Source organism: Pithys albifrons, chromosome 1, assembly GCF_047495875.1.
Source record: "Pithys albifrons albifrons isolate INPA30051 chromosome 1, PitAlb_v1, whole genome shotgun sequence".
In the NCBI taxonomy this organism is placed as follows: Eukaryota; Metazoa; Chordata; class Aves; order Passeriformes; family Thamnophilidae; genus Pithys; species Pithys albifrons.
The window spans coordinates 86320290-86342529 of record NC_092458.1 but is presented as its reverse complement, the minus strand read 5'-3'; the positions used below and the strand labels follow the sequence as shown (position 1 = coordinate 86342529).

At 40.6% G+C, this 22240-nt stretch overlaps 1 protein-coding gene across 1 annotated transcript in view; it reads right to left on the bottom strand.

The window, feature by feature from the left end:
- Window positions 1-1206: 1206 nt before the first annotated feature.
- Window positions 1207-22240, bottom strand: part of LOC139673103 (T cell receptor beta chain MC.7.G5-like) — a 31769-nt gene continuing 10735 nt past the window's right edge. The window contains exons 4-8 of the mRNA XM_071558101.1: window positions 7883-7920; window positions 4841-5176; window positions 4453-4470; window positions 3276-3382; window positions 1207-1537 (exon numbers count right to left, since the gene is read on the bottom strand). Coding sequence (XP_071414202.1) covers window positions 1511-1537; window positions 3276-3382; window positions 4453-4470; window positions 4841-5176; window positions 7883-7920 — 526 coding nt within the window. The 3' untranslated portion in view covers window positions 1207-1510. The remainder of the gene's footprint in view (window positions 1538-3275; window positions 3383-4452; window positions 4471-4840; window positions 5177-7882; window positions 7921-22240) is intronic.

Below are 22240 nucleotides of genomic sequence, written 5' to 3'. Positions count from 1 at the left end.
CTGGGCTTCCTGTGTTTTATTTCAAACATACTTTGTAAATAATTGAAAGAAAAAATTCATTCTGGGCTTTCTTTGTTTTATTTCAAACATACTTTGTAAATAACATGTATTAATTGTAACAGTCAGCTTGGTTTCTCCTCCAAATTGGAGTGGCTCTGTGTAAACACTACTAAAAATTACTGCTAAAATTTATAAAATATTGCAGATGGGTGTCCAAATGGCAGGCTTGTTTGTCCGTGCTGAGTTTATGTAATGGAGAAATCAACTCAAATGCTGACCTTACATGAATTATTGAGGGACAATTAAATTGTTTTTTTGAGGATATAAAAAATTGTTCCACTTCATAGAATCATAGAATCACAAAATGGTTTGGGTTGGAAGGGACCTTAAAGATCATCTAGTTCCAAACCCCTCCCATGGTCAGGAACACCTTCCACTAGACCAGGTTGTTCACGTCTTGTGAATGTGACCCATAAAGGCATTTTTGTAAAATGTAGTTTCAGGGTACAGTTTTCCATTTTGTTTGAAACAACCATGAGACTACATAAGTAATTTCTGTAGTCAGAATACATGATAAATCTCTTTGTTCAATATGGTATTTCTCTTGTTTTGAAGTGTTTTGAGGAGATAAAGGAGTGACAGGCACAGAGCAGGAAAAATAACTCTATTTTATAGGGTTATATCCATCTGTCCTCTAGCAGTAAGATATACCTTTTCTTTCTTTTAATGACACTACAAAAGTTATGCAAGCTTCTTCTCAAATCTATCATCAGATCCTTTTGAAACAAACACATTAACTGTCTATTCACAAAATTCTTCTTCACTAGCACATTGAGTCTGGTGCCATGGCCAAGTTAATCTCAAGTAAAAACCCAGTGAGAGAAAAAGCAGCTACCATGCTGAGTAGGTGTCACTTCTCATTTGGCTGGAGTTCTGTTCCCTTTGAATTATGCATCTACTTTGGCTAGAAATCAGCCACTGGAGTGTGCCAGCCTCCAAAGCCTGCAGCCCTGCTCCAGTTGTTGGTATACAGTCTAAGTACTGAATGAGTCTTCTAACGTTCCCATAACAGACAAGTTATTCCTGTAAGGATTTTCAGTGAATGATCTTTAATGCAAGTTTCTTATGACACTACTCATCACTGAAAGTTGTATGGTAGGACATTATGACTACAAAAAAAAAACAAATTAAAAAAACAACTCACACTTTTTCAATGGAAAAGAAGCTAAAACTTTATTCCTAAATCAAGAAGCTGAGTTCTCAGTCTTTGAGCATTAAGAAGGTGTCTGTTTTAAAAGTATGATACCAAACAATACGACTCAATATGATATGGAAGCACAGGAAAAACCCAACAGTGATTACAACAAAGAGAAGAGGAGAAGAGGAAAGGGACAAAGAATCATCAAAGAGTAGTATTTAGAAGTTCTTAGAAGCACAGATCCTTTGTTATGAAAAGGTAGAGTGTATAACTTTCTGTGTTCCTCCTGATGTGATGAAGAAGAATCTTCATTTATTCTTTATACAACTTGCCACCAGCCTAATTGAAAACAAAACAGAATAAAAATAATAATTAAAAAAATAAAGGTAATAATAACAGCAACAACAGCCACCAAATAAAAGAAACAAATACAGGAGCTGGCTGGAAGACCATGCCCAAAAAGTTACCATCAACGGTTCTATGGTAACTCATAATGATTGGTTTCCCTCAAGAGTCTGTACTGGGACCAATATAATTTAATACCTTCCTCAATGTGTCGTTGATACGGGGATTGAGTGCACCCTCAGCAAGTTCACAGATGACACCAAGCTGAGGAATTTGATGTGCTTGAGGAAAGGGTTGTCATCCAGAGGGACCGGGACAGACTTAAAGTCTGGGCCTATGTGCACCCTGCAACCACCAGGATCAGTACAGACTGGGGAATGAATGGCTTGAGAGCAGCCCTGTGGAGAAGGATTTTGGGATACTGGTTGACAAAATGTTGTATCTCAGCCAACTGTGTGCACGTACAGCCCAAATGGCCAAGCATATCCCAGCTTACATCAAAAACAGTGTGGCCAGCAAGTTGAGGGAAGTGATTCTGTCTCTGCTCTGTTCTCACATGACCCCACTGACCCCACCTGGAGTACTGTGTCCAGCTCTAGAGGCTGTAGCACAGAAAACACAGGGACATGTTAAAGCAAATCTTGGGGAGGATCATAAATAATTGTCTGAGGACTGATATGAAGAGAGGCTGAGAGAACAACCCCTCTTCAGAAGGGAGAAAAGAAGCCTCTGGGGATACCTTCAATATACAAGGGGGCTTTTAAGAAAAATAAGAGATGTTTTACAAAGATCTGCAGTGACAGGACAAGAAACACTGGTTTTGAACTGGTACAGGACAACTTCTGGTTAAGGGAAGAAATTTGTTATGGGGAGGGTGTTGAAGCACTGGAACAGGTTGCCCAGAGAAGCTGTGGATGCCCCATTTGGAAGAGTTCAAGGCCAGGTTGGATGGGGCTTTGAGCAACTTGGTCTAGTGAAAGATACTCCTGCCCATGGCAGAGGGGTTGGAATGAGATGGCCTTTAAAGGTTGTTTCTGACCTAAACCATCCTGTGATTCTATGATTGTGATCGAGTATAGTACAAACCTCCGCCCTCTAGCATCCTTAGAAGAGGTCCAAAAATATAATTTAGATTCTGTTCACACTTGCCCTCAACTGTACCAGATTGCTTTCCAAATACATGTCCTTGTCCTGCTTTTAAAGGGACAAGTGTTGAGGCTTCCACTGCTCTCACTGTGTGTATGTTTCAGCCATACGATAAACTCATTAATAAAAAGTATTTCCTGGCAGTTTTCCATTTGTTCAGATTTATCCCACTGTTCTTTGTGAATCTTTGTAAATGTTTGTTCAGATTTATCCCCTGTATCGCTTCAAAAAACCTGCATGTTATTTTCACTGCAGGCATTAAGCTCCTTTTCAATGGTTACAGAAACATATGATGTATCTGATATTTCCCTTCTTTACTTTCTAGAGAATTTGTCCTTGGTTCTCATCTTTTACATGTGTTTAAAAGGTATTTTGAGAAGGAATGTCTCTGCTAGATATCATTTATTTTATTTGAGTTCTGGAAAAGCAGTAATAGAAAATTCATCTCGTGATTTTTCAAACTAGACTGCACAAAGCCTGGCAGAGTACATGCAGAACAACCACAGGTCTGACAACAGATCTAACCTGCATCCACTGATCCTTGACTAGCGAGCAAGCTCAGCCTTCAGGTGGCACACTGGCTTACCTTGGCTGTCCACACCAGACTGCTCACTAAAACTGCATAGATCAAGGCTTTACCACAGAGAATGAGGTAAGTGAGCTTTGCAGAATTTCCATACCGCATGTACGACTCTGCAAAGCAAACATCATTTGTGTATTGAATTATCATCACCATGAGATAATAGATCTAATGTAGCTTTAATCAAAGGTGAACCCTTGAAATCTTTTAGCTAAGCGACATAAAGGAACTAGAGCCAAATGAATATTGACACCAGACAGCAGGGGATGGGAAAGAACATTGTGATCCACAGAACCAAAAGACAAAGCAAGCCTAGGAAAGACAGAGATTGGCTTTATGCTAAGAAAGTACTGCATTGCCACATCTACTGAAAAACTAGGCTGTTCATCTGAATTCCTGCTTAGGAACACAAAATAAGCTGAATCACAAGATGCAAATTTTTTTTCTCTCATTACTGTCAATGGCCTTATGAGTGCTGCTGACATATCAGGAAAGTTTTACACAGCCCAGAATAACAAGATATATAGAACTTTTGTTCATGTAGATTTTTCATTCTTAAGGAGTAGTAGTAGTATTGAGATACCAGCTCGATGTTGGTTCAGCCTTAAGATTCCTAAAGCATTAAGAAAGTTGGTGAAAACCAGTAGTGAGTAAATGTGTATATATAGAGGAAAGAAATGTAATTTGTAAACTGGGTATCCTCTATGCATAACTCCAGTCTTGGGGGGGATGTGCTCTGTCATGAGAAGCATTTTAAATTTTGTACTATGAAGTATTCAGAATTTTGGATTATGAATATTGATGTCATAATCACTTGGATATGTATGAATAATTTCTTTCATGGCTGAGCAAGAATCTTCCCAACAGAAGCCAGTGTTAAGGAGAGGAGGAGATGATAAAGAGCAAATTACACTGTACTGGAAGGTTCCACAATTTGTCCTGTGTGTTCAAAAGGGAATCATAAGGAAGAGCTAAAATCCCAACACCACCACTACATACAATATGTACAAACAACACTCCCAAAGTAATTTTTCCTTTTTTTTTTTAATCTGACATACAAATCACTTAGATGAGAAAGTAGAAGGTATTCATGTAGTAGAAATCTTACACAACTTGTACTTAGTGTCAATAAAACTGGAATTGAAATACATACAGATATTTTCCTGTGAGAAGACACACGTACCTTCTGTGAGTGCACAACCTGAAAGACAAAAATAAACTGAAAGTCATGTTTCTCTTCAAATCAAAGAGAACATAAATTTTAGAAGTCTGAGTTTACAAAATACTGCCTAATTCATTTTACTATACTTTATATTATTCTCTATGTTTTATTATTCTACAGAGATTCCTCAGTGAAAAGCTGAAGAAACTATAGATGTATAATGCTAATGTAGATAGAGAGGCCCAGGAATGTGAAGAGACATATGCTAATACCTACATATTTAGATATATATTTGTGCCATTACAACATCCTAGATAGAAGTTTTATATAGATGTGTTTCATATCACAATAAATCTTTTGATTTGTGATTTCTAGTCTGTAAAGCAGAGTGATACACTTTTTTACTCACCTGCATCACCATAGATAAATTTGTGTATGGATTCCTCTTTTCCTTTCTGATGAAATTTGGCAACACACTCAAAACGATTCAAAGGGTTAAACCATTCCCAGGCTGGGATCCTCAGTCGGCTGGTCAATGAGTAGGTACTCCCATTCTGTGTGGAGAATTCATCTGTTCCCACCCCTGCTGTCCTTTTAACATCATTTACCATCCAGACCAGAGTCAGGTGGTCAGGGTAGAAACCAGAGGCCAGGCAAACCAGCGTGGCCTTGTTCTTCTGTTGGATCTCCTGCTTTGATGGGGAAAAGATGGCCACAGCTGGAGGCATGACTTCCCTGTTCTTCTCTGAAATGGAAAGCAATATGGCCCAGAGCCTTCATTACTTTATTCAATCAGAAACTCCTTAAAATTGTATAGTATTTGTGTTGTCTTACTCCTGATATTCCTGGCCGTTTAACAACTGTCTATTAGACAATTAATATTTATTAGATATTGGACACCAGGAAACTGAAAGTATTTGTTTTCCCTCATTACACAAAAACATAAAAGGTCTGGCTACAGAAATGAATGAGTATTTGAATTTCTAGTATTGCCTCTGTCAGAAGAATAGAAAAGTTGGAAAGAAACTGAGCAAACAAGTGGGCAGAAAAGCACCCAGTTATGCTGCAAGACCTGCATTTGTCATATTGTATTAATAGACAAGCCTGTCCTAATGCACAAGCATCTTCAAGGGACTGGGCTACATTCCTGAAGAGGTAATTAAGACAGATGGTTCAGAATTACACTGTCATGTGATACCCTACTTGGACCCCCTATCTAAGAGGTGACTTGAAAGGAAGGAGTTAAGTTTTCTCACTGTCTGAAGTGAAGAACATTTGAGGTAGGTAATATGAATCAGCCTGGGGGAAGTTTTGCTTTGGGCCTTAACTTGCCATCCTTTTTTAAGACTATTAAATATCTCTTTATATAATTTTTTGTTTAGGTTATCCTAGATATGAGAAGCCCTCATCCTAGGCTATACTTCTTCCCAAAATGATGCAAGATTCTGTATAATACAAACCAAGAGTTATCCTCTGTCCTAAAGTCTTTAATATCTACATATAAGACTAATGAGAAGAGGTTTTGGTCATAAGGGTGTACAAGGCAGCAATGAGAAATTACTCAGAAGCCAGGCACTGACCCTAAAGCCATTTTTCCCCCCAAATACTTAGTAGAGTGACTTTTTTACTCATCTAGCATGATCAAAACAACAGATCTGAAGACTTGTGGAAAGAGAAATGCAGAGAGAACTACGGAGCCAAAGAGAAAACTATTGCTGTTCTTTCAGCGTGAAGGCACCATAAATTGTAGATGTTCTTCCTGATCACTCCATTGTAGAGTAAGAGAGTTAGCAGGATTAGCAGAACTTTATATCTTGCTTAGATCTTGACTCCTGAGCCCTAGTGTTTGCATTCAAATGTTAGCCTTAATTGTGATTACCAGTGCTTATTCTACAAAGATCCCTGAGGTGCTTCTGTGAAAACTTTTGAGCTTGTACAGTCTTTAGAAGTGGTACCTAAATATTAACAGAGATAATCCCCTACAAGGTTTGGCACCCCTCTGCTTTCCTTTCAGTGGATATGAGGAGAGTTTGATCACTTTTACTGCTCCTGTTTAGCCCTTGGCTTTATGACTTTTATTCCTATCCTAAAAGTATCTCTGACAAGTTCATTGGCTCTTAGCCCAAGTGGTTAATGAGTGAAGAGATGGAAACAAATGGAGGACACAAATTTAAAATGGAAGTTATCAAACAGAGCAAAAAAGAGACAAAGAGGAAAGTAGGTGGAAAATGCAGACAGAAAGAATGATAAAACTACTGGAAAGATGAAGAAAACCAGAAAATGAGCAAGTTTTAAATGCAATAAAGAGACTGGTAAAAGCAAGAACAGTTGTAACCACAAAAGCGTGTTCTTATCATCCACACTGTTCATGGTAGACACTGATACAAAACTTAATCACTTGTGTGCATACACCCATGCATTCCCAGTCACACAGTCTTCACCCATCTCAGAGAAAAAAGTATCACAGTTCCTCCATTCCCATCATGGTAAGGTCAGTTTCATAATATCTTGTTATCTTTCACTCCTATTCTCATTTTAAAATTGTCCGTGTATATGCTGCATATCATTAACCAAGGGAATTTTTCAAGTGTCCTCCACACTGAGCACTTGGATTAATCACAGCTACTTACCTATAACTGAGCACAGTCCCAGCTCCAAAGGTAAGTTGCCCAGTTACGCGTCTGCACACAATCAGGCTGTAACCTGCAGTGCTATTATGCTCTTCCTGCCAGACACTTAGTTCCTTAAAATGACACTGTTTAAAGGAGCAGGCACCAGGATGTATTTCTACAGTTTGCTATCGGGTAAGGCACTAGCAGATGGAAAAGGTTACTTTGCCCTGTGATTCCAAAATGCCATGATATAAGTGACTTTAAATTCTTTGCTAGGACGGGAGAAGGCAGAGAAAGCAAAATGGGAAAAGGAGAAAGAATAGAGGAGAAAAGTGCCCCTAGACAATTAGAAGTTATGAAAAGAACTTTTAGCAGATGCCAGTGCACCAAAGCAACTTTAGGCAGCCTGCCAGCTGTTTATGGAGAGGCAAGTAAAGAGCCAGGAATACTACTCCTTCCCTGCCTGATTCAGCACGCAGGAGAATCTGGACTCACCCCCTGAAACTTTGCAAAAACCTGCAGATCAAAGAAGTATTTTTCATTCTCAACCTCTATACTGTTTTCTTGGAGAATGGGAGGAAACAGAATTATTTATTCTTTTCTCCCTTCATGATGTTCCCAGAAATGACAAAGGCTATAGACACAAGGATCTCAAACTTTGTGCCTGCAAATCCTACACTTCCATAACGGTGCATCTCATTTTAATAAGCAACCAATAAAGCATTAACCCTGTTCTCATGGCTATATGAATAATTATTAGAGATAATTATTCTGCTTTTAATTAAGAATACTCTTGTCCCCTTAGCCAGTATCATATATATCACAGAGATCTGACTTACCTATGACTGTGAGTTTTGTCCCACTGCCAAAGAATGGTCTATCATTATTCACTCTGGTTTACAGATGCAGAAAAACTTTCCCTCTGCTCTCAGTCCTCTGAGGCAAACCTGTGGACTAACCTTCCCCTCATGCGGTACCAGCAGAAGAAGAAACCCAAAGTACAGTAATCTATGGTCCCCTAAAAACAAAGGTCTGTAAAGGAACCCCCACCACATCTGGGGTCCAAACCAGCTGAGATCAATATCAGGAATACTCCATCCAGAGCCCTTTTGGTCTGGGCTTTGGTGAATCAGTTGTTGCAGCTTTCACCATTTCTTTAGAGGATATTTATGTATTTATCTTGGTGTAATATTAGAAAATATTTCCTATATGCAGACAGAATAATTTTCTTATTCTCAACTAAGCAGCCCCATTTCCTTAATTTCCTCACTTTTTTCAACATTGTGATGATTCTTTCATAAATAAAAATTATTAAATAAATTCCTTTTTTTCTTCACTTGCAAAGTAATTTTAATATATAGCACAGGATCCTGGTCCATTCTCCCAGTTGGAGCAGTTCCTAAACATGCCTCCTTTTCTCCTTCCCTGGAAAGAAGTCTCTGTTTTTTTTATTCTTTCTGTCCTCTTAGTGACTATTATTCAAATTAACTGTATAATTGACTATGGTCAGAGTGGGATTGATGTATTCATTTTCATCAGTTCGGGCACCTCAGATACACATTGGATTTTGAAAAATGAGCTGATGACTGAATTTTTTCCCATGCAGATTGATATTTATCACTTGTAGTCAATTTATTCTGCAGTGGCACAATGTAGTACACAAGTCAGAGGTATCAGTTCTTCTGACTCCAGAAACAGTACAATCAGAAGAAATCACCATCATTTATCATTCTTGGAAGGAACCTTGTTTTCCCCTGGATTTGGAGAATACAAATCCATAAAAGTGGCCTAGAAAGAAACATTCCCTGAGAGCTCCTTCTATTTGAAATGAACCATATACTGTGTTTCTTTGATTTGTAGTGGCTGTTTAACATCCATTCTTAAATAGAAAGACTGTTGTCCTTAATGATCTTTTATCACCACCCTGATGAGCCTGTTTAGTAGAAAGAAACTTGCTGTGATGTGAACAGTTGTTTTCTGCGACAACAAGGAATTAAACAGCTGCAGAAATCTCTCAGTATTGCTTATTTTAAAGTTGAGTATTTTTTGTACCTTCTGCTTTATCAACAAAAAATGCCAGCACATTTGATTTTCCCTGTTATTTGAGATGACACATGCTTTAGTTTACCCTGAAAAAATCCAAATAATTTTGTTTGTATAGTCTTGATTTTGTTTTCTAGACTTCTTCAAAGTGTAACTGTAAGTCAGTTCTTTCCAGAGAGACAGATAGCTTTTCATTGACTTGTCCTTAATCATCTCTAGCCCTGGATGAACGAATATTAGAGAATAGTTATACTTTGGGGGAATAAGGATTTTTGCATACGTTGATTTATTAAGACAATTTTTTTTTACGATATGCAAACATTTTTTAACCCATTCCTTATCCCAGTGCTTTATATGGACAACTTTTTATTCACTGAAATACATTCATTTAGTTCTCCAAAATGAAACATGTGTCCTTACCTAGAGTAATACACTTAGTCTGTTCTCTGAAGTAAACTGGTTTACTAGCACATCAGGAGAACAACAGTTTACTAATGAAAGGGAGAACAATTATGAAGTGAAATTCTCTAAAAAGAGTGAATTAAAAGAGAAAACAAAAATTCTTACCTATTACTGTAACTTTTGTGCCATCACCAAAAACGATATCACCGCTATTCACAGTGATAAAATGTTGTATCATAATCTAAGAAAATGGATGCACTGCAGCCGACTTAGTATAAACAGAAGCTTAAGCAATCACTACTGTATTTGGAATCCCAAAGATCACTGAATCTCTGTCTGAAGGGGTTTGGCAGAAAATTAAGAAATTAAAAGAGAAACCAAAAATTTCTTACCTATTACTGTAACTTTCGTGCCATCGCCAAAAACCCATTCATAAGTATTCACAGTGCCAAAGTGTTGTACCATAAGCTAAGAAAAGGGATGCATTGCAGTTGACTTACTATAAGCAGAAGTTTAAGCAATCATTACTGTATTAGGAATCCCAAAGGTCGCTCAATCTCTATCTGAAGGGGTTTGAAAGAAAACTAAAAATTTGAAAGAGAAAACAAAAATTTCTTACCTATTACTGTAACTTTTGTGCCATCACCAAAAACCAGATTGTCGTTATTCACAGTGACAAAATGTTGTATCATAAGTTAAGAAAAGGGATGCACTGCAGCTGACTCACTATAAGCTAAAGCTTAAGCAATCACTACTGTATTTGGAATCTCAAAGATCCCTGAATCTCTGTCTGAAGGGATTTGGCAGAAAATTTAAAAATTAAAAGAGAAAACAAAAATTTCTTACCTATTACTGTAACTTTCGTGCCATCGCCAAAAAGCAGCTCATAAGTATTCACAGTGCCAAAGTGTTGTACCATAAGCTAAGAAAAGAGATGCACTGCAGCTGACTTACTATAAGCAGAAGTTTAAGCAATCATTACTATATTAGGAATCCCAAAGGTCGCTCAATCTCTGCCTGAAGGAGTTTGATGGAAAATTAAAAATTTGAAAGAGAAAACAAGATTTCTTACCTATTACTGTAACTTTTGTGCCATCACCAAAAACCGGAATGGCATTATTCACAGTGACAAAATCTTGTATCATAAGTTAAGAAAAGGGATGCACTGCAGCTGACTTACTATAAGCAGAAGTTTAAGCAATCACTACTGTATTAGGAATCCCAAAGATCACTGAATCTCTGTCTGAAGAGGTCTGGCAGAGAATTAAAAAATAAAGGAGAAAACAAAAAATTTCTTACCTATTACGGTAACTTTTGTGCCATCACCGAAAACCAGACCTAAGTATTCACAGTGCCAAAGTGTTGTGCCCTAAGCTAAGAAAAGGGATGCACTGCAATTGACTTACTATAAGCAGAAGTTTAAGCAGTCATTACTATATTAGGAATCCCAAAGGTCGCTCAATCTCTGCCTGAAGGGGTTTGACAGAAAACCAGCTTGAAGTCTATTGTATAATCTGTAGCATTCATAAAAACATTTGCCAAAATTTTTTGATACTTACTGTCTACATTTCACCTTACGTTGTTTTTACAACCTTTCTCCTATCTCCATGTTGTCTCGATACTACCTGCTATTCTCATTTTGCAGATCTCAAAACCATACAGACATACCAAAAGGCTGTAATTGTCTAGAAACAATTCCTCTACAACTAGAGCTTCCTCACTGTCAGTCTTCTACTCTTAGAATTGTGAAGGTTTCCTTTCTGTAACTTCTGGAGTTAATAAGCAAATAATACTTGTTTTGTGGTTTTCATAGTTGAGTGTAGTTGATTTGCCTTTAGCACTGACCTAAAACAAATTCATTTGTTTTCCCTTCCATGACAGGCCAATTGTCTTGAATAGGATTCAGGATTCCATTCAGTTTTCTGATAGGTTAAAGTAATCCCCAGAAGGAGAGTCCAGAATAATCACTTGACTGGTCTCACAGAAACCGTTGGTACCCATCAGCAAGAACTGCAGTGAGGCAGTGGGGAGAATCATTAGAGGCAACCTTTGTTCTCACAGGCATGAGTCAGTCAGTGGACACTGAAGGCTTATTTAAGAGAGAAAACTCCAACACATTTTATATAGTGTCTTTGCTACATGTCAAATTCTTTTTATACCACTTGCATCACATTAATAAAGAACCATTTTGTGGTCTATTGAAAAAAAGTACTAATTTCTGCTTCACGTCCTCTGAAAAACTTCAGGTGCACCTGCAGCCAATTTGGTTTGATGAAAATTATTTCAGTATCTCAAAATTTCTTAGTTTGCTACCCAGAGAGGGCAGGCTCAGTTTTCAGATTATGAAAGCTCTAGCATATTAGGTCTGCCAAGAGAAAAAAAGGCAGAACATGCCTGCTCTGCTGCAGAAGTCTCTTCAGCTGCCTTAATATGCTCTCCCACAAGACTTACGTACATAAGGGTTTTTGTAAAGGCCTCCTGGAGAATGTATCATCGTGTGCCCCCTGTCCCCACAACGATACAACCTCCTACAAAAACAGTCCTACCCAGGACTCCACCCACCCATTTTTTGTCAACTGACTGGTTAACCGTGAAAGATTGCCATGAGAACGTGTTCTGGTTTTGACTGAAATAGAGTCAATTTTTTTTTACAGTGGCTAGTGTGGGGTTGTGTTTTGGATTTGTGCTGGAAGCAGTGCTGATAAGATGGGAATATTTTTGTTACCGCTGAGTGGTGCTTACACAGAATTCAAGGCCTTTTCTGTTTCTTATGTTGCCAGTCTGGCAAGGAGGCTGGGAGTGCATGGGAAGATGAGAGGAGAGACAGAGGGGACAGCTGATGCCAGCTGTTCCAAGGGATATTCCACGTCATACGGTGTCATGCTGTGTATAGAAAGTGAGGCACGGGGGAAAAAAAGACAGAAGAGAGGGATGTTTGGAGGGATGGCGCCTGTCTTCCCAAGTCACAGTTATGTGTGATGGGGTCCTGCTGTTCTGGGAATGGCTGAACACCTCCCTGCCCATGGAAGTGGTGAATGAATTCCTTCTTTTGTTTTCCTGGTGTGCACAGCTTTTGCTTCATCTATTAAAGTGTCTTATTTCAACCTATGAGTTATTTTACTTCTGCTCTTCTGATTCTCTCCCTAGTCCTTCTGGTGGGGGAGTGAGCAAACATCTGCTCCACCTTAGTTGCTGCCTGGGTTTAAACCATGTTAGAACCCCAGGCCACATCCTTCCTTTGCCATTGCTGTTTCTACATGACAGGCCAATTACCTCTTAGCATATCCATTATCCCTGCATTTATAATCCAAACATTTTATTCTTATTGTCCAAAACATAATACTTTTTTTTTCTTGATTTGGTTTAAATGCAGTTATTTTTTTACTTGGTAACATCATGACAGTGCTCACGTTGCATTCTTTTCCACTCTTGCTCTCTTCTGCCCCAAAGTGACAAGCAGACTTCATGTCCACAATAAATGGTTTGCAATGAGAGCTATTTGCTTATTACAGTCTGGTGTTTTTGTTTGTAGCCTGGTCTTGTTTGAGAGCATCCTTTTTGGTCTGTTCTGCACTTGTCACACTGCTCTGAAAGTGAGGGAACTAGAATGCTGAGCTTTTAAGCTTGTATTCCTCTGATTGCCCTGTTACAGGAAACAGAAGCACAAGCTTCTCCAGGGGCCCATGATTCTTCCTATGAAAAGGCTTCCTCTGGATGTAAGAGCGAACCTTCATTTTGCAGACTGTCTGAAAAGGATGGGAACTGATGGTGACAGTTAGCAGGCTACTTTTATCTTCCTCCCTTACACCTAATGGGTCTAATCTCATATGAAAGGTCAACACATAGCCATCAATGTAACTAAGTACCTGCAGTAAAAATGTTGTTTACATTGCTCCTTAATGGCTTCACTTGAGTCTGTCTTAATATAAAAAGCAGACTGTAAAACACACGACAAAATCCATTGAAACAAGATCATTCCACTAGGAAAATCACAAATTATTTTCTGCTCTTTTCAGATATCACAGAAAAACCTGTAATCTCTGATACAGTCTGTTCAGCTGGGAACAGCTGCTACTGTCCCATGGAAAGGAATGAGAAATGCAGACTAAGCTGAAACATTTAGGATCAAGACATAGGACTATAGAAGGTAAAGTATTGGACAGGTCATCTCAGAATGCCCCTAGGTTTTCCTCTCTACTACAACAGGAAACAGGGTGCTTAAGCCACTAGTTATGGAAATGACAAGGGTATTTTTTTGTTTATATTCCTTTAAAAATACATTTAGGATTGAATTTGTCTGTCACTTGCTAAATAATAACACTAATAGTGGGATATGATTTGCCTGCATTGCTCTTAGTCTGCTTCTGATTGCAACGCTATTCAGGGTCTAAACCCATCGTATTAAAATTAATTTAAGATTATTCTGCCTTCATCTCCAATCTACAGCTCCATTAGTGTCCTTACTGACACTGACAGACTCTCTCCCATATATGTCCCTCATTTAAAAAGAAGGAAATTACTTCTCTGTTAATTTTGAAGGAGTATGTGATGCTAACAGCTCCTCAGGTCATGTTCATTAAGCAGTTTCCAAGACGTGCCAGCAGAGACCAGTCTTGTCTCACTTTAACGTTCCTCTGTAACCTGCCAAAAGCAAAGGCCTTGCAGGCCATGAATTCAAATCAGTGAAAGTGAGAGAAGAGAGGAAAAGTGGTATCATTTTAGTGGGACAATTCACAGGAAAGTATTTGCATCACTTACACCAGTTCTGGATTCTTCAGTTTACAGAAGAAGCAGCTACAGACAAGCAGGCCCTACAACACAGACTCCCTGAACTTCACAGATCTCTTTAAAAGACACTAGGAAGATTTTCATAAACAGTCAGGACTTTTGACCACAAACCTCTAAAGTTAAACAGCCCTTTTTCAGAGCATGTCTCTGCACTGAAAAGATAAGATGGTGGAAGGAGGGATCTGATTAATGATCTGAATAAATATGACTACAGGGAGTGGGATGAAGAAGACAGTAGCTGTTTCATGAGAAGCTTCTTAGAATAGTTGCTTTTTGTGTAAGGTGGCAAAAGGAGTATTGCATAGAAGCAAATTGTACCTTAGAGCTGGAAAAAGGAACTGTGACCACAGAACTTCAAGATGAATCTCTGTGGTTTTCTACCACCTGGAATTTGCACAGCTGTAACCCGTCAGTAGCCAGCTCATGAAAGTGTTCTATGTTGAAGGTCACTGATAAATTTGTTATTCCAAGGCCTTAAAACTTCATTTGCCATGCTGAAGTAAAGTGCTTAGGAGCTGAGAAATAGAAAGGAATCCTTCCTCTGTTGTGTTACCCGTGCTGAAAAAGTTGGTTTGCAGTGCTTATGAAAAAGGTCGGAGCTAAGACTGAAACATGGCTGTCAGGAACTGGTAGTTTATTAAAAGAGCATAAAAAAAAATCTGAAAATAAAATCACCACAAACTCACCACTATAGTGCTCATATTCCTTAATGACTCCAGCACGAACTATTTTTCATGAACCTGAGGGTGTTCTGAGGAACAGACAAACACTCCCTGCAAGCAACGAAGGGTGTGTTACACTTGCTGCTGAGCAGCTCCTGACATCAGAAGAGTGTTGGCTACAAGGGTGTACAAGGGGTGGTGTAGGAAACTGAAGCTTTCAGAAATGTCTTTGCTGAACTGGAGAAGTCTGGTATGGATTTAGCCTCTTCAGAGCCTCCTCTATGTCCAGGTGAGACTAAAACAAGCATGAGTTTCTGTCATGGGTCTGGATTTCACTAGCCAACAATAATTTATTTCTTTCAGAGCAGAGCCTGGAAGCAAAGTAGCATTAATGTAGCATGAATAATCAGGAGACTAGGATCCTGGTATGAAATTGAGAGATCCATCCTGGCAGTACAAAACTCTCCTAGCAATGCTGGTGAAATGGAGTGTGAGGATCTTTTACAGGACATGCTTACAGCTGATTCCAGCTCCTTGCTCTCACCAGCTCTTTTTATCACCTCTCACTCCATTTTTTTTCTAGAATCACAGTATGTTTCAGTTCAGCATACCCAGCTTTGCCACATCATTGAGCAGCACAGTACATTTGCTACCTGTGTTTTTTTAAGTGCTTGATGTGCCAAGCCTTCCACATGAGCATAGGAGACAATTGATTTTTGGACAATGGTATGCAGACTGTCAAAGCCACAGCCTAAAAAGACAAGCTCAAAATACAAAAATGTATAGCCATACTTCCTTAACAATGTCTTTTACTCTTCCATATGCCATTTCCCTTCCTTCGAAGAAAAGATAAGTCCCAGGTTATGCAATAAAAACAGGAGCACAGGCAGGCAGTGACAAAGGAGGGAACCCTAATAACACCCTGCTCTCAGTTTTCCCAGGACCATCACAGAACAGCAACTAGTTCATCAGAGGTTTTTCTCTGCAAGCAATGGAGACAGAGGCACAATGGGAGAAAATTTTTGCCTTCAGTTGTTCCTCAAAAGGGGAACCCCATAAGATAACAGCTCTTTGTGGTTTCTTTTCTCTGCCTATGATGTTCTGCTGTGAAGGGATGCCTTGGTTTGGCTCAGAACTGTATGCACATCTATGGCAAGTAAGGGAGTGATCGTGCAGTTAAGCAGCGTGTGAAGCAGGTGAATAAAATGCTGCAGTGCACACTGTTTCTTTTAAAGATGCAAAAGGGCTGTCCCTTCCACAATGGGAGGTATGCCTGGTCCCCTGGTTATGTTTTCCCCCACTGGTACTGGTGCCATTCTCCTGAATCAATAATCAGAGCCTGGGCTCTTCTCTTTCCCCCCTCCCATCACTCTCTCTTTGGGTACCTCAGTTTTGGGTGCATCATCAGTATTGAAAGAACTTCAAATTCTCCATCTCCTTTGTAGTCTTTTCCTGATGCTGTGGTGGTATCTGTGAGGAAATAGTGGGGCCTAGAACATGACTGTGCTTCTGCAGCACTAATCTTAAGATATATCTATCTATCTACAAGGCCTTCTGGTTACCCCCAGTCTACCGGACGGGTTACAACTACAGGTAAGAGGAAAAAGAGAAGGGTTGTTGTAATCAGTGACTCCCTTCTGAGGGGAACTGAGGGCCCTCTATGTCGGCCAGACCCATCCCACAGGGAAGTTTGCTGCCTTCCCAGGGCCAGGGTGAGGGATATTACCAAAAGACTTCCTAAGCTTATCCAGCCCTCAGACTATTACCCGCTGTTGGTTGTCCAGGTTGGAAGTGATGACATTAATAAAAGGAGTACCAGAGTAATTAATAAAGATTTCAAGGCATTGACCCAATCTCTTCATGGGACAGGAGCACAGGTAGTAATTGCCTCAGTTCCTGTGCTAGCTGGGATGAATGAGGAGAGGTTTAGGAAAGCCCAGCTTACCAATAGGTGGCTTAGGGGATGGTGCTATCGTCAAAATTTTGGGTTTTTTGATCATGGGGCAAACTCCATATTGCCCAGTCTCGTCAAAGCAGATGGGCTTCATTTATCTAGGAAGGGCAAAAGAACTGTAGCCCATAAGTTAGCAGGGTTGGTTAGGAGGGCTTTAAACTAGGTTTGAAGGGGGAAGGGACGGCAACTGGGCTCTCCAGAGATAAGCCTAAGGGCATAGAGCCCGAGTTGAGAATGAAATCAATGGCCCAGCTGAAGTGCATGTACACCAATGCACGCAGTATGGGAAACAAACAAGAGGAGCTGGAAGCCATAGTGCAGCAGGAAAACTATGACATAGTTACTGTCACAGAAACATGGTGGGATGACTCACATGACTGGAGTGCTGCTATGGGGGGCTACAAGCTCTTCAGAAAGGACAGGCAGGGAAGGAGAGGTGGAGGGGTGGCTTTATATGTTAGAGAGTCTCTTGAGTCTGTTGAAGTTGAGGTCAGCAGTGACAAGGTTGAGTGCCTGTGGGCCAGAATCAGCGGCAAGGCCAACAAGGCTGACACCCTTGTGGGTGTCTGTTACAGACCGCCCAACCAGGATGATGAAGGAGATGAATTATTCTACAAGCAGCTGGTATCCACCAGCCCTTGTTCTTGTGGGTGACTTTAACCTGCCAGATATCTGCTGGGAGCTTCATACTTCAGAGAAGAGGCAGTCAAGGAGGTTCCTGGAGTGTATGGAGGACAATTTCCTTCATCGACTGGTAAATGAGCCTACCAAGGGTAAGGCCCTGCTAGACCTACTGTTTACAAACAGAGAGGGGCTGGTAGATGATGTAGTGGTTGGAGGCCGCCTGGGGCATAGTGACCATGAAATAATAGAATTTTCAGTCCTCAGGGATGTAAGGAGAGACACCATTAAAACCTCTACTTTGGACTTCCGGAGAGCAGATTTTGGCCTATTCAAAAAACTGATTCAGAGCATACCCTGGGAAACAACCCTTAAAGGCAAGGGGGTCCAGGAGGGATGGACATGTTTTAAGAAGGAAATTTTGAGTGCACAGCAACAGGCTATACCAGTGTGCCAAAAGGCCAGCCGGAGGGGAAGACGGCCAGCTTGGTTAAATAGGGAGATTCTTCAAGAAATCAGGGATAAAAAGAAAGTTTACAGACTATGGAAAAAAGGGCTGGCTACTTATGAAGAATTTACAGATAGAGCTAGGTCATGCAGGAAAAAAATTAGGGAAAGAAAAGTGGAATTTGAAGTAAATTTGGCTATTTCAGTTAGGGATAACAAAAAGTCCTTTTATAAATACAATAATAACAAAAGGAGGGGCAAGGAAAAACTCCATTCTCTGTTGGACTTGGAGGGAAACATAGTTAAGGAAGATGAGGAGAAGGCTGAGGTACTTAACACCTACTTTACCTCAGTTTTCACCAGTAAGACAGGTGGCCTTCAAGACAACTGGCCTCTGGAGCTGGTAGACAGGGAGAGGGAGCTGAATAGCCCTCCTGTATTCCAGGAGGATATAGTTACTGGCTTACTGAGCCAGCTGGATCCTAACAAGTCTATGGGACCAGACGGGATCCATCCCAGGGTGATGAAGGAGCTGGCAGAAGAGCTTGCCAAACCGCTCTCCATCATCTTCCAACAGTCCTGGCTCTCTGGGGAGGTCCCAGATGATTGGAGGTTGGCCAATGTCACCCCAATCCACAAAAAGGGCTGCAGGCAGGACCCTGGCAACTACAGGCCTGTCAGCCTGACCTCTGTGCCTGGCAGGGTTATGGAGCAGTTCATCCTGAGTGCAATCACACAGCACCTTCAGGGTGGACAAGGGATTAGACCCAGCCATCATGGGTTTAGGAGGGGCAGGTCCTGTCTGACCAACCTGATCTCTTTTTACGATCAGGTGACCCACCTGGTGGATGAGGGGAAGGCTGTGGATGTGGTCTGTCTGGACTTCAGCAAGGCCTTTGACACTGTCTCCCATAATATACTCCTGGAAAAGCTGGTAGCCCATGGCCTGGGCAAGTGTACTCTCTCCTGGATTAAGAGCTGGCTGGAGGGTTGGGCCCAGAGAGTGCTGCATCCAGCTGGCAGCCAGTCACCAGTGGTGTTCCCCAGGGGTCTGTGTTGGGTCCAGTCCTGTTTAACATCTTTATTGATGATTTAGATGAGGGGATTGAGTCCATCATCAGCAAATTTGCTGATAACACCAAGTTGGGAGGGAGTGTCTATCTGCTGAAAGGCAGGAGGGCTCTGCAGAGGGATCTGGATAGACTTGAGAGATGGGCTGATTCCAATGGGATGAAGTTCAATAAGGCCAAGTGCCAGGTCCTGCACTTTGGCCACAACAACCCCCTGCAGCACTACAGGCTGGGCACAGAGTGGCTGGAGAGCAGCCAGGCAGAAAGGGACCTTGGAGTACTAACTGACAGGAAGCTCAACATGAACCAACAGTGTGCCCAGGGGGCCAAGAAGTCCAATGGGATCCTGTCCTGTATCAAAAATAGCGTGGCCAGCAGGACCAGGGCAGCGACCCTTCCCCTGGACTCTGCGTTGGTGAGGCCACACCTTGAGTACTGTGTTCAGTTCTGGGCCCCTCAGTTCAGGAAAGATATCGAGGGGCTGGAGCGAGTCCAGAGAAGAGCAACAAGGCTGGTGAAGGGACTGGAGCACAAGCCCTATGGGAGAGGCTGAGGGAGCTGGGGTTGTTTAGCCTGGAGAAGAGGAGGCTCAGAGGTGACCTCAGCACTGTCTGTAATTACCTGAAGGGAAGTTCTAGCCAGGTGGGAGCTGGTCTCTTCTCCCAGGCACTCAGCAATAGGACAAGGGGGCACAGGCTCAAGCTCTGCCAGGGGAAATTTAAGTTGGATATCAGAAAAAAATTCTTTCCAGAGAGAGTAATCAGGCATTGAAATGGGCTGCCCAGAGAGGTGGTGGATTCACCATCCCTAGAGATTTTTAAACGCAGATTGGACGTGGCGCTGAGTGCCATGATCTAGTAAATGGACTGGAGTTGGACCAAGGGTTGGACTTGATGATCTCGGAGGTCTTTTCCAACCAAATCAATTCTATGATTCTATGATTCTATATAGATATAGATGATATAGATATAGATATAGATATAGATATAGATATAGATATAGATATAGATATAGATATAGATATAGATATAGATATAGATATGCTGCCTTTCACTAACTGCATCACCAGTGTCTTAATTCCTGATGTTGATCTAAGGGTTTGTGTTTCTGAATGCTTCCTGTCTTCAAAGCTAAAGACTACTGCACTGTTTTGTCTCTCTCCCCTTCAAAAATATCCTATGTCTATTCCTCCAACATGTTCCTTGTCTTTTTTTCTCCTCTTTGTCTGCCCCTCTTCTAAGTGCCTCACATTTTTCAGAGTCTCCATCTCTCACTCAGGCAAGGTGGGGATTTTATCTTAATCCTAACCCCCTTGCTGTACCGTGTGGTCACTCGCAGCACAGAAATACAAGGGTGCACTCTTGGATGTCACATTCTTGACTGTCATCACAGTATACTCAGCATACTCAGTATATATCTCAGTATACATCAGTATACTCTCTGTTTATCTCAAACTCGACCTCACTGTAACCATCCTCACAAAATTTCTCCCTCGGTGTGGTAGTACTGACCATTAACTTCAGACCATTTCTTGGAGGCTGCCAGTACCAGAATATATATGTCAGGTTACTGTAATTCTGGTAGCAGGAGATGGTCACAGTGTCTCCAACTCTTTGAAAGATTTCTTCTGGTCATTCTGAATTGATAATGGATCCAAATCCAACATCTGCATTTGTGAGACAGAAAAAGAGAAAGTAAGGAGTAAGAGTACAGATGATGACTAAAAGGGTCCTTTACCTAACTCCAGCTGTGCATGGGCTGGATGACAGCCATGCTGCAGGTGGATCTGTTGTGTCTCACCATGTAGAAGAGCAAGCAAAACAGTCAGCGTGGCCCTTCAGCTGTCCCAGGACAGTGTGTTCCTGCTCATTGTGAGCGAAGAGTTAAGAGAGACTGATGTCCCTCCCCTTCCTCTGATTTTTCTATCAAGCTTGGGCAGAGAAGAGAGAAAGGACTGTCTACTTTTGATACTTTCTTTGATGAGCCATTAAAAGCAAAGCTAAGTATTCAAGTGACTCTGAGTTTTGCTTTAGCCTTTCCACAAGGCAGGCAGTGTTTTACACACACATTTATTTCCAGTGATCTTCAGTAATCCTGATATTACAACTTCCAAACCATGAGGGATATTTCTGAGGTTTTTTCTTTTTCTTCACATTTTGTTGATATCCTAGCTTTCATATTTGCCTAAAGCTCTAGAGGGATTTATATCTTCCTTTTACCTCTACATATTTGTAGAAGAGGTATGTTCTGTCTGTGAGCCTGGTGATACTGTACTTTCTCTGTGCCTAAGGCTGAGTTCCTAGCATCACACCAGGATTCAGAGCAGTGTGAATCTCAAAAATTTGGTAGGGAATGTTCCACGTCTCATTTTTTAATTCTGCTTTTTAAAGGTGTTAACAGAAATTACCTGAGAAGCTACAGCTTCTTCCCAGACAGGAAAGAAAATGTATTTTATATCATGCATAGAAGTTTTGTAGATTCTCCAGTGTCATGGATATTTAGAATGTGTGAAATAGGGGTTTGACCATTGCACCTGTTCAGTCCCTGCCAGTGCTCTCCTCTGTGGGTTTTCTCAGGATAAATTATTCCTTACCTGTGAGATTCCTTACCCAGTGAAATTGAGCCCTGTGCTGGAGATACTACAGTTTCAGTAACTTGTCAAGTTATTGTAGACAATGCAGAACTTTTTTTTTTAAATTACTTTCCATATTTTTACTTTTTCTTTGAATATTGGTGCTATTTTAAGAATAAAAACATAAGCTAGCAAGGAAATTTGAACAAATTTAATATGCTTCAATATTTTTTGTGTTTGACACAGATTATTCTTTGATGCATAAATAGCTAAAATAGCATTTACTCCTCACAACCTATTCTTTTCATCTCTCATGAAAGGTTTGTTTTGACATTGCTTGTCCTCCACTTGATTTCATTGAGATTTTGCCGTTTCACCTTACTGCTTGGATGGGACACCTTTAGATGCTTCCTTGGACCCTGTTGAGACAGTTCCATGAGACACTGCTACTTTGATCAATGTCCCAAAATGACCCCTACATGCCTTGAGCACGGAGTCAGTATAGGATTTTTAGTTTGATTATTCTCTGTCACGCCAAACCTGTTAAAAACCTTTTCTTCTGGTAGTAATCAGACCTTAAGTCCTGGAAGGAGAAACTGTTTCAGAGGCTAATGGGAAATGAAACAGATTATGGAGAC